The 12816-nt window shown below is 40.8% G+C and overlaps 1 protein-coding gene across 4 annotated transcripts in view; it reads left to right on the forward strand.

Moving 5' to 3' along the window:
• CRTC1 (CREB regulated transcription coactivator 1) overlaps nt 1–12816 on the forward strand; it is a 581448-nt gene that overhangs the window by 323279 nt on the left and 245353 nt on the right. For all 4 annotated transcript variants that reach the window (XM_073684981.1, XM_073684999.1, XM_073684990.1 and 1 more), the window contains exon 7: nt 1713–1756. In XM_073684981.1, the coding sequence (XP_073541082.1) occupies nt 1713–1756 (44 nt within the window). The remainder of the gene's footprint in view (nt 1–1712; nt 1757–12816) is intronic.

The following is a 12816-nucleotide window of genomic DNA, read 5'->3' on the forward strand; positions in this document are numbered from 1 at the left end:
CACCAATATTCTCCCTGATAATGGTCATTAGACCTGATCCGACTTTTCTCCCCAAGGTATCCTCAAACAATCATAGATCTCAGGAGATTGTGTTACCCTCTTTTTGGAATGATCCTTGGAATAAGTAGGCAAGATTCCTTTTTTCGATGTCAGGTGGTGTTTGATTCAATATTTGGAGGCTACGTCTAGCTGGAGAATAACAACCTCTCTAGTATTTTTTCAGGGTCCAAGCAAGGGCCAGTCAGCTGCAAAAGGTACTCTGGCTAGATGGGTTAAATTGGCATTTTCATTAGCCTACACTTCAGGCAGTCAGAACCCTCCTGAAAATTTAATTTAAAATCTCTCACTGAACAAGGCGAGTGTCTGCCTCTAAAGGCGAAAAGAGCTAAAATCTCCCTTGAACAAATTTGTACGGCAGGCAGTTGGTCTACACCATCCACTCTTTTTCAAACATCATCGGTAAGATTTGGGTTATTCTGACTTTTCCCTTTGAAGAAAAGTGTTTCTAACGGGGGCTCCTTCCTAAGGGCTTCTTTGTTATCGCACTCTGTGGTGCTGTTGTGGTGATTGGAAAAATTATAATTACTTTCCAGTACTTTGATTTTCGAGAACCCACAACAGCACCCGTCCTTATTTCCTCCCTTCCATGGTTATTGGGCTTTCCTTAGTCTTCCTATTTTTTCACTGGGTGCTGCAGTTAAAAAAACAAAGCAATATGGTGCAAGTGTGGCTGGTGGCGGCATATTACTACAGGCAATTTTTTTTTTCCCTCCAAAAAAATGGCGCCACTAGCGGCGCTTGCGCAGTTGCATCTATATGCTACTGCGCGGGCGACATTTTGCTGGAGGAAAAAAAATTTGGCTACCACAACATGACCCGCTAGCCGCGCTTGCGCAGTAGCATCTCTCAGCAAACAAGAGATGCTACATTGCATGCGCGGGTGGCGGAGGCCATTTTCCTGCTTGTAAATTTCTTCATTTCAACCACAGAATTAAATATGCAGTATTTAAAATAGGAGGCAGATCACTTAAGGATCAGTGACCTGTCCAAAACGCAGAAAGTGAATATATAAGCAGAGCACCAGGGGTTGTTAGGGCAAAATAAAACTTTGCCCAGGGGATGAGATATGTAAAAAGTAAACTCATACTCACAGGCATCCATCTGGATCAGACACAGGAAGCTATGATGTCATAATAAAGAAATACTGATAGGGAATTTAGATTGTAAGCTCCAATAGGTACAGCGATAATTATGTATGTAAAGCGCTGCGGAATATGTTAGCGCTATACAAAAAAAAAGATTATTATTATTCCATGAGTCACCTTACCTTTGTGGTCTGGGACTGACTGCAACTTTCAATTTACTTTGAGCAGTGACTTGTAATACTTCTGATAACTCGCTGCTGAAGTCACCCCACTGCGGCTGCTACTCTCAGACTGCAGCAGTCCTGCAATGGTAGAATAGTGACACCATCACTTTCTGCCTATGTCCAGACCACCAAGTGGCCTGCACTGGATCCTGGTCTTTACCGGTATTTGAGTACAACTGAGTTGGGTATTTGTTAAATATTTAATTTCTGGGCTACGTGTTATTTTTACAACCCCTTTTCAATTCTCTCTCGATAAGTGGAAAATAGCTTTTGGCAAAAAAATAAATAAATGTTTGAACATATCTTTAGTTTTAATGTTTTTTTTTTTTATATATATTCTTAGAGTGGATCTTCAAGACCTAAATCATGTGAAGTTCCTGGCATAAGGTAAGTGGTACAATTGGATTGTAGATAGTATTGTTGTTATGGATTTAATAAATGAAGCAAAAATGCCCTACTCTTTTACCATGTACATTATATTAGTTTAAGTACTGTTCACAATAATGCTGAGATTAGTACCATGACATTTATTTTTTGACAGATGGTGCTCCACGGTTTTTATTTTTTGCTTGTTTTTCTGTAAAAAGAAAAAAAAATGTGCCCAGACAAGATATATTATAAGCAAATTAATTTTTCACGATGGAATTCTCAAAGCTGTTGTGACTCTGTTATGAATGTCTCCTACTTCCTATTCCTCCTGTGCATACTGGGTTGTCAGTAACACCACTGTGGGCATGCTACCAGCATGTGGTTGGAATGAGTGACTGCTGTCCCTGACTACTATGGGTTTTAAATATGCTGCTTAAGAATAATATGGTGATCATATACAAGTAATATTAAAGGGGTTGTCCACTACTATGGATAATGCCCCCAATGTATTTAAATAGAAGCACAAAAAGGAAATATCTTCAACGAAGGATAAATTAAAAACTTGGGTCTTACTTACTTTATTAAATACAGGTACAAAAAATATGTTCCAAAATAAATGAGTACAACCATCAGTTAATAATCCCAGAAATGGGTATTATCAGTCTGATCGGACACATTTCGACTCAATAGGTTTTAATCATGATCTAACATATAGTATGACTAACTCAGATTTATAGCAAAACAGAACCTCCCAAAGGAAGCAGGTGTGTTAAATTACTATCAAGGTTTCAAAGTAGAGACACAGGAGTAGCCAAACATTTGGGAGGAAAATGAACGGAATTAACGGCAGAAATTCATTCAAGACAAATTAACATATAATATTAAAAATCATCATACAAAACAAATGAATAAAAACATAGTAACATGATCAAGCTAATTGTATTGAAGAATAAGATCTTGCCTCATATTTAAACCATATGGCATTCTAGTTTGTAATTTGAATATCCAGAAACTTTCCCTGTTGAGGATTTTTCTTTTTATGTCTCCCCCTCGTATTGGTTTAGTGACTCTTTCAATCTCCATAAATCTCTAATAACACAGTACAGCCTGGAATACCAAAGAATTGTTACTAAATTGGTACTAAAATGAAAACAAACAATTATAATACAAATAATTGGTTATCCTGTAAAGGGTTTTACAAGTGTGAGCACAATATTTGTAAAACATGCAATTGTATCGTCCACTTACTCTTCTTCTGCAAACGGCTGACAATATACTATTAGAAGTTTTATCAACTGCAACTCTTCAGGGGTGATTTATCTTGTTGAATGTTTTGCCTGTCACATTCAGTATGTGGGGTGTACTAAGGGTCCTTTGAAGAAAAGGATCCGTAGGCATATCTCAGACATGAGCAGAAGTCCACTGCTACTAATATCTCAGCTGTTTCAAAACACTTTGCTCACAAACATGGGGGAGATGCATGTCATTTGAGATTTATGGGGATTAAAAGAGACCTATTGACCTATTGAGTCGAAACGCCTCCGATCAGACTGATAATACCCATTTCTGGGATTATTAACTGGTGGTTGTACTAATTTATTTTGGAACATATTTTTTGTACCTGTATTTAACTCCTTTACCCCCGAGGGTGGTTTGCACGTTAATGACTGGGCCAATTTTTACAATTCTGACCACTGTCACTTTATGAGGTAATTACTCTGGAAATCTTCAACGGATCCCCCTGATTCTGAGATTGTTTTTTCGTGACATATTGTACTTCATGATAGTGGTAAAATTTCTTCGATAACTCTTGCTTTTATTTGTGGGAAAAAAACGGAAATTTGGCGAAAATTTTGAAAATGTTTATGCCCTTAAATCAGAGAGATATGTCACACAAAATAGTTAATAAATAATATTTCCCACATGTCTACTTTACATCAGCACAATTTTGGAACCCAAATTTTTTTTTGACAAGGAGTTATAAGGGTTAAAAGTTGACCAGTGATTTCTAAATATTCCAACAAAATTTACAAAACCATTTTTCTAGGGACCACATCACATTTGAAGTGACTTTGAGGGGCCTTTATGACAGAACATACCCAAAAGTGACACCATTCTAAAAACTGCAACGCTCAAGGTACTCAAAACCACATTCAAGAAGTTTATTAACCCTTCAGGTGCTTCACAGGAATTTTTTGAATGTGGAAGAAAAAAATGAAAATTTAACTTTTTTCACAAAAATGTTAATTTAGACCCCAATTTTTTTTTATTTTTGCAAGGGTAACAGGAAAAAATGGACCCCAAAATTTGTTGTGCTATTTCTCCGGAGCACGCCAATTCCCCATATGTAGGGGAAAACCACTGTTTGGACGCACGGCAGGGCTCGTAAAGGAATGAGCGCCATTTGACTTTTTGAATGTAAAATTTGCTTGAATAATTAGCAGACGCCATGTTACTTTTGGAGAGCCCCTGTGTGCCCAAATATTGGAGTGACACCATTTTGGAAACAAGTCCCCTCAAGGATTTTATCAAGGGGTATAGTGAACATTTTGAACCCAGAGGTACGACACAGAATTTGATAACGTTAGGTCATCATATTGAAAAAGTTGTGCAAGTGCTCGCTACTTGAGTTTGCATCGGGTACTCAGGTATGCACCATGTATCGCGGGTGCTCTAGTGACATGCTCGAGTCCCCGCCCCCACGTTTCACGGTTATTAGACACCCAAAAAAAAACAATATGCAGGGATCGCTCGTGCATGGCAGTCAATCCCTGTGAGGTTTTTTTGGCTGTATAACAGCTGCAAAACATATGGGGTGGAGACTCGAGCATGTCACTCGAGCACCCACTATACTCGGTGCGTACCTGAGCACCTGATGTAAACTCAAGTAGCGAGCACTTGTGCTCACTAGTCGCCATATCGTTGTCATTTTTTTTCTTTACTTTTGAAAAAATCAAAACCCTAGCCCCAACCATAATCCTAGAGTTTATTTTTTACGCCGTTCCTCATGTGATATAAGTGATCGGACCACTTTATTCTTCAGGTCGGTGTGATTACAGTGATACCAGATTCATATCTGGTTTTTATGATTGACAGCTGTCACACACTAAAAGATGCTTTTTTTTTGCAAAGACTAGTTTTTGCATCGCCATAGTTTGAGAGCTATAATTTTTCCGTATTTCGGCCGACAGAGTCATGTGACGGCTTGTTTTTTGTGGAACAAGTTGACGTTTTTATTGGTGCCATTTTTGGGCACGTGATATTTTTTGATTGCTTTCAATTCTGATTTTTGGGAGGGAGAATAAACAAAAACCAACAATTCCAGAATTGTTTTTTTTTTAATACCGTTCCGCGTGTGGTAAAATTGATAAGGCAGCGTTATTCTTCGGGTCAGTATGATTACAGCGGTAATACTTTTATATTTTTTTTTTATGTTTTGGTGCTTTTACACAATAAAAACTATTGTATAGAAAAAAAAAAATTTTTCTATCGCTTTATTCTGAGAGCTTTAACTTTTTTCTTTTTTGGCCGATGGAGTTGTATGGCGGCTTGTTTTTTGCGGGACAAGATGACGTTTTCAGCGGTACCATTTTTATTTGCATTCGTCATTTTGATCGCGTTTTATTGCATTTTTTTGGGGCGGTATGATGATAAAGCTTGGTTTTTAGCTCTGTTTTTTTTTTTTTTTTTAAAGTGTTCACTAAAGGGATTAACTAGTGGGACAGTTTTATAGGACAGGCCGTTTCGGACTCGGTGATATCATATATAGGTATTTTTTTTTTTTTTTTTTTCCACAGTAATATTTATTTATGGGCACAATATATTTTTATTTTTTTGGATTAATTTTTTTTTATATTTTACATTCTGATTCTTTTTTTACTTTTACACCTTGTCCCACTATGGGACTTTGACATTTTATTTTCAGATCGCCTGCATAGCATAGAGATCAGCAGCAGCTCCCTGTGCTATACAGGCTGTCATTGCTGCAGAGGGAGAAGATACTTTGGTCATGCACTGCGCATGACCAAAGTATCTTCCTGCTGTCTGGTGACCCGGATGTTGTCATGACGACATCGGGTTGTCATGGCAACATCCGGGAGCCGCAGCAGACCGCGTTGGACGCTGGCAGGAGAGGTGAGTATCTGCGATCATCTCTCCTTGCCCCCGCAATGCTGCGATTGACTTTGATCGCAGCATTGAGGGGGTTAGTGTGCAGGGAATGGTGCAGGACCGCTCTCTGCACATAGTACCGGGTGTCAGCTGTGACAATCAGCTGACACCTGGCGGCGATTGCCCCGCACCGCTTGTGTATGGGCACGATCGACATATGACCTAATAGTACGTCATTGGTCCAATCGGCCCATAATAAAGGAAGACCCAAGTTTTTAATTCATCCTTCGCTGGACATATTTCTGTTTTGTGCTTCTATTAAATCAACCCGTACCAGGCCGGCTCCTTGCAAGGATTTTCTGGGAAGAAAGAATGATTCTATTACTGGTGAGCTGACTCTCCCTTTCCACTTTCCCTCTTTGTATATTCAACTTATTTAAATGGTGCAAGTAAGTTCATTTGTAAGTACCTTCTTTTGTCCTTCTTGCCTGTGAGACGCGCTATCGCTGGCCGCTCACAGGCAACACGTGACCCCGGCTGCAGCCGTCTCTAGCATCCGCTGATGTTACGTCAAGTTCTGGCTGCAGCCGGGCGTGACTCAGTGATGCGCTCCCCAGTGATTGATGGGCTGTGGGCGGGGTTTCTGCACCCATCACACCCAGCATCCACCGCGCACTTTCCCAATGAATGCAAGAGAAGGAAAGCGTGCGGTGGATGCTGGGCTGTGACACGTGGGGAAATTCCGCCCACAGCCTAGCATCCACCATGGGGAGCACGTCACAGAGTCACCCCCGACTTGACGTGACATCAGCGGAAGCAAGTGCCGCCTGCAGCCGGGGGTCACATGATGCCTGTGAGCGGTCAGCGATAGCGCCATATAAACACAATAAACACAACTCAAGGTAATTAGAAAAAATCTTCTCTCCACATGTTAAATACATTGGGGACATTATAAATAGTAGTAAATAGTAGTGGACAACTTCTTTAAGATAAATTCTGCTGTCGGGTTAACTTTATTTCCTTGCCGCAAATGCTCGTAACTGTACTTTCAGAATGCAGGTAGTTTCCCTCAGTTTCGTCTGTTTCATGGCACAGGCGTTGTGCCTGTGCAATCTTCAGTACGAGTTGGCTGTAATACACAACCAGGCTCTTTCTCCATATGTTGTGATAGGATTTTAACCACTCAAATATGCTATCCACACTGACAACGTCAAGAGAAGAGTTAAACAAAGGAAGATCCTCTCCCTTTGTCAACCATTGGCACCCACATAGCACGATCATGGAGACCTGGCATATCCAGAGGCCTGCCATTTTACTTACTCAATCAGAACTCGCTGGGGTGGGCTTCATAGGCTTATTGTCAGTCAAACACTAAGTGGTTAGATAATGCAGTGTGCAACATAGGTAGCACTGTGTATTATGAATATGAACAAATTATCCCTTGTTCAAGTTTCCTTGTATGACCAGTACATTTTGTAAAAACACTAAATAAAGAAACTTTTCAATCTAAAAAAAAATCAGTTTTAATAATAAAAAAATGGTTTAGCTTTTAAAAAATATATCCCCAGTAAAAAGATCCCATATTTGGTATTGTCGCAATCGAAACAATCTCTGCTTTAAAACATTATATTTTTTTCATTTTTCATCCCATATGGTGAACTCCATTAAAAATAAAATTAATAGCTTTACCATAATTGTCGTTTATTAATCTTTAGCTAAAAATTAAAAAAATTACAGTGTCATCTAAAAGTCGTATGTATCTTAAGATAGTGACAAACTATGGCCCATTATACAAAAAACAAACCCTTGCACAATTCTGTAAACAGAAAAATGAAAAAGTTTGGACTCTTACAAAATGATAACCAAAACATTTTCTTCTTTTTTTTATAAAAGTTGTAAAACATAAGAGAAAAGTATTAAGTTGGTATTAACGTAATCGTATCAACCTCAGAATAAAGTTAACATGTCAATTATTCTGCATGATGAATTCCATAAAAAATACAATTTTACAGCAATTTCAGATTTAATATTTTGGGAGCTTTTTTGTTCATGCATCCTATGAAAAAAAAAAAAGAATTAAGCATTGATCTAAAATTGGTATTTATCCAGAAATGGTACCAGTAAAAACCAAGGCTGCGAAGTCTGTAAGATTAAACCTCTGACTCCTCAATTTCCCTGACTCCACAGCACTGTCTGACTACTGAGCAAGTACATAAAGTGCAGCACAGATTCATCTCAACTAAAAGCCGAGATCCTTAGATCAGGAACAGAACAGACATTTATAGGACATTTCATAACTTTCCCAAATTCTTATGAAAACAGTTACAGCACATACTGCATTGCTGAAAATATGTCTTATATTCTAGGTTCTTCAAAGTAGCCACCTTTTGCTTTGATGACTGCTTTGCACACTCTTGGCATTGTCTTGATGAGCTTCAAGAGGTAGTCCCTGGAAATGGTCTTCCAACAATCTTGAAGGAGTTCCCAGAGATGCTTAGCACTTGTTGGCCCTTTTGCCTTCACTCTGTGGTCCAGCTCACCCCAAACCATCTTGATTAGGTTCAGGTCTGGTGACTGTGGAGGCCAGGTCATCTGGCGTAGCACCCCATCACTCTCCATCTTGGTCAAATAGCCCTTACACAGCCTGGAGGTGTGTTTGGGGTCATTGTCCTGTTGAAAAATAAATGATGGTCCAACTAAACGCAAACCGGATGGAATAGCATACCGCGGCAAGATGCTGTGGTAGCCATGCTGGTTAAATATGCCTTCAATTTTGAATAAATCCCCAACAGTGTCACCAGCAAAGCACCCTCACACCATCACACCTCCTCCTCTATGCTTCACGGTGGGAACCAGGCATGTAGAGTCCATCCGTTCACCTTTTCTGCGTCACACAAAGATACGGTGGTTGGAACCAAAGATCTCAAATTTGGACTCATCACACCAAAGCACAGATTTCCCCTGGTCTAATGTCCATTCCTTGTGTTCTTTAGCACAAACAAGTCTCTTCTGCATGTTGCCTTTCCTTAGCAGTGGTTTCCTAGCAGCTATTTTACCATGAAGGCCTGCTACACAAAGTCTCCTCTTAACAGTTGTTGAAGATATGTCTGCTGCTAGAACTCTGTGTGGCATTGACCTGGTCTCTAATCTGAGCTGCTGTTAACCTGTGATTTCTGAGGCTGGTGACTCGGATAAACTTATCCTCAGAAGCAGAGGTGACTCTTGGTCTTCCTTTCCTGGGGTGGTCCTCATGTGAGCCAGTTTCTTTGTAGCGCTTATTGGTTTTTGCATCTGCACTTGGGGACACTTTCAAAGTTTTCCCAATTTTTTGGACTGACTGACCTTCATTTCTTAAAGTAATGATGGCCACTCGTTTTTCTTTACTTAGCTGCTTTTTTCTTGCCATAATACAAATTCTAACAGTCTATTCAGTAGGACTATCAGTTGTGTATCCACCAGATTTCTGCACAACACAACTGATGGTCCCAACCCCATTTATAAGGCAAGAAATCCCATCTTATTAACCCCTTACCGACCCAGGGCGTATTAGTACGCCCCAGGCCATCACCCCCAGTTCAGTGAGGGCTCCGGCGCTGAGCCCGCACTGAACCGGGCACATGTCAGCTGATTATTACAGCTGACATGTGCCCGCAACAGCCGTGGGTGGAATCGCGATCCACCCGCGGCTGTTAACATGTTAAATGCCGCTGTCAATCTCTGACATCGCCGTGCAGGAAGCGCGGCATTAGCCCCGCCCATCAGTGACCCCGTCACGTGATCGCGGGTCACCGATGGGTGGTCATGACAACCCTGGGTCTCCAGCAGACCCCAGTGGTTGTCATGTAAAGATTACTATGAGCGCCACCTAGTGGTTGGCGCTCATAGTACAGGAGCATTTCTGCTGCATACAGGGGATCTACTGGTCCCCTGTATGTAGCAGAGGTGACCAGACAGTTGCTGCTTCTAGTCTCCTATGGAGACTATAGAAGCAAGCAAAAAGTAAAAAAAAAATTATTTTAAAAATATAAAAAAAATGAAAAAAATATAAAAGGTTAAATCACCCCACTTTTGCCCCATTCAAAATAAAAGAATAAAAAATAAACCCTACATACACATATTTGGTATCGCCGCGTTCAGAATCGCCCGATCTATCAATATAAATAAAGAATTAATCCGATCAGTAAACGGCGTAATGAGAAAAAAATTCTAAACGCCAGAATTACGTTTTTTTGGTCGCCGCAACATTGCAATAAAATGCAATAACGGGCGATCAAAACATCCGATCTACCCAAAAATGGTATTAATAAAAACGTCAGCTCGGTGCACAAAAAATAAGCCCTCACCAGGCCCCAGCTCCCGAAAAATGGAGACACTATGGGTCTCGGAAAATGGCGCCATTTTTTTAAATTTTTTTAGCAAACTTTAGATTTTTTTTTCACCGCTTAAATAAAAAAGAACCTATACATGTTTGGTGTCTACTAACTCGTAATGACCTGTAGAATAGGAATCGCCGGTCAATTTTAGCTTTCAGTGGACGTGGTAAAAAAAAAACAAAAAAAAAACATCTGTGGTATTGCACTTTTTTTGCAATTTCACCGCACTTGGATTTTTTTTCCCGTTTTCCAGTACATGATATGGTAAAACTAGTAATGTTGTTTAAAAGTACAACTCGTCCCGCAAAAAATAAGCCCTCACATGGCCATATTGACCAAAAAATAAAAACGCTATGACTCTGGGAACAAGGGGAGCAAAAAACGAAAATGCAAAAACGGAAAATCCCATGGTCGCGAAGGGGTTAACTGTGAAGTGAAAACCATTTCCGGTGACTACCTCTTGAAGCTCATCAAGAGAATGCCAAGAGTGCGCAAAGCCGTCATCAAAGCAAAAGGTGGCTACTTTGAAGAACCTAGAATATAAGACATATTTTCAGTTGTTTCACACTTTTTTGTTAAGTATATAATTCCACATGTGTTAATTCATAGTTTTGATGCCTTCAGTGTGAATGTACAATTTTCATAGTCATGAAAATACAGAAAAATCTTTAAATGAGAAGGTGTGTCCAAACTTTTGGTTTGTACAGTACGTTCCCACAATGGATTTTGGTGAGTTTTTGACACTGCAGAATTTCCGCACCCATGATTTCAATTCGGTTACTTGCTTTTTTTCATTGCATTTTTGTATGCATTTTCTTTAACACTCGCTTCTATTGCGTTTTTGACGCTGCATTTTTTGTCCTTTTCTGATGTGTCATGCTTTAAATAAAGCTGTTTAGTTTTTTATATTTCCTGGTATTTGGCTTTGACAAAACGTAATTCATACACCTTGGTGCGAGTTATATGCGTTTTTGATGCGTTTATGCATGTTCGTTGTATACCTGCAGATTTTCCACATCTAACGTAAGTCAATGGGGAAAATCTGCATAGAAAACTGACCAACAAAATAGGTTGACGTGCTGCAGATTTGAAACACACACCGCAGGTCACTTTACGCAGCGTTAAAAAGAAGCACAGTAGGCAAGATATTTCTATAAATCCCATCTACTTTAGTGGACGCTGCATTTTTGACACAGCAATAATATGCAGCACCAAAAGCTCATTGGGGAAATGTAGCCTAAATGGTGTTTAACCCCTCCCCACAAGGCAATTTTTTTTTCACTTGTTTTTCTCCTCCCTTTTTTCCTAGAACCATAACTTTTTTTAATTTTTTGTCAATATAGCCATATAAGAGTTTATTTTTTTGCGGGTTGACTTTTATATTTGTGTACTGGAAAACGGGGAAAAAGATTTTAAGTGTAACAGCGAAACTGCGTAAAACAATGTTATTCCACTACTTTTTTCTGGTTTTGCTTTTTACGCCATTTGTTATGCTGTAAAAAATGACCTGGCAGTGTTGTTCTCCAGGTCATTAAATTTTTTAGTTTGTTTTTGTATTTCTATTGTAAACCCTTTGTTTTTAAAAAAAAATAAAGGTTTTTTTTGTTTGTTTATTTTTTGCTAGTCACCATTTTTCAAGACCTGTAACTGTTTCATTCTTTGGTCATTAGAACTGTTTGAGGGCCATTTTTTTTTGCGGGTCAAGCCGGCTTTTTTATTAATACTGTTTTTAGGAAGATGCAATGTTTTTTTTCCCCTCACCCATGACAGCACACCTTGAGAGAGGGATCTGCCCCACCAAGGACAGCAAACTGTCTGAAATAAAAGGGCGGTACCTCTCCCTCGCTTCAGTTGGTTTCCTGTCCTTGATGGGAACCTGTCTGGAAGAAGATGCTGTCATACTTTCCTGGGTCTGTTCCAGTGTGGAAGAGCGGTCGCTGGACTGTGCACCGGGTTCCAGGCTCCAGAAGCGCCATCCACGAGCAGTGTCCAAGCGTGCGCAGGCGGTGAGGAGGGCTCCGGCTCCCCGCAGACCGCTGCGCTGTCCTCCCCCTGCAGCAGGCTCCTGGCTGGCCGCATGCCGGGATCGGCGTCTTCCGGGTGTGATGCGCCTGACTTTACGGCGCGGTGCACGCTGGGAGAGGCGTGCCTGATAACATCTGGGGGCGGCACCCGGATCCATCATGGCGGCGCGCTGTAAGCGCTTGCCGGCTGGCTTGGAGCCTCGGCCGGCGGGCGTCAGGAGGAGGGTGGACACCTGAACCGGAGGATGTTCCGGATGTGCCCTATTTTAGGAGGGGGGTTGTCCTGGCAAACGCTGCTATACTCGTGCTTGTGGTATAGCCGCTATGGCAGACCAGGACAGCCAGGAGCAACAGCAGCTGACCCCTCCACCTCAGCAACGCCAGCGAAAGAAGCAATCGGACGCCTCTCACACGGACAGCCACTTGAGTAACCGTAGCGGCAGCAGGAGGAGTAAGGTGTCGGACGCTTCAGGGCCATCCAGAAGGGATTCATCTTATGTCCCGCCACAGCCTCCAAATCCGGCAGTCTTTTGTGACTTCAGGGGTGTCTGATCTTCGGGAATGTCACTTG

This window comes from Phyllobates terribilis, unplaced genomic scaffold (genome assembly GCF_046119375.1).
Source record: "Phyllobates terribilis strain yellow unplaced genomic scaffold, ASM4611937v1 Scaffold_1__5_contigs__length_1240528914, whole genome shotgun sequence".
NCBI lineage: Eukaryota > Metazoa > Chordata > Amphibia > Anura > Dendrobatidae > Phyllobates > Phyllobates terribilis.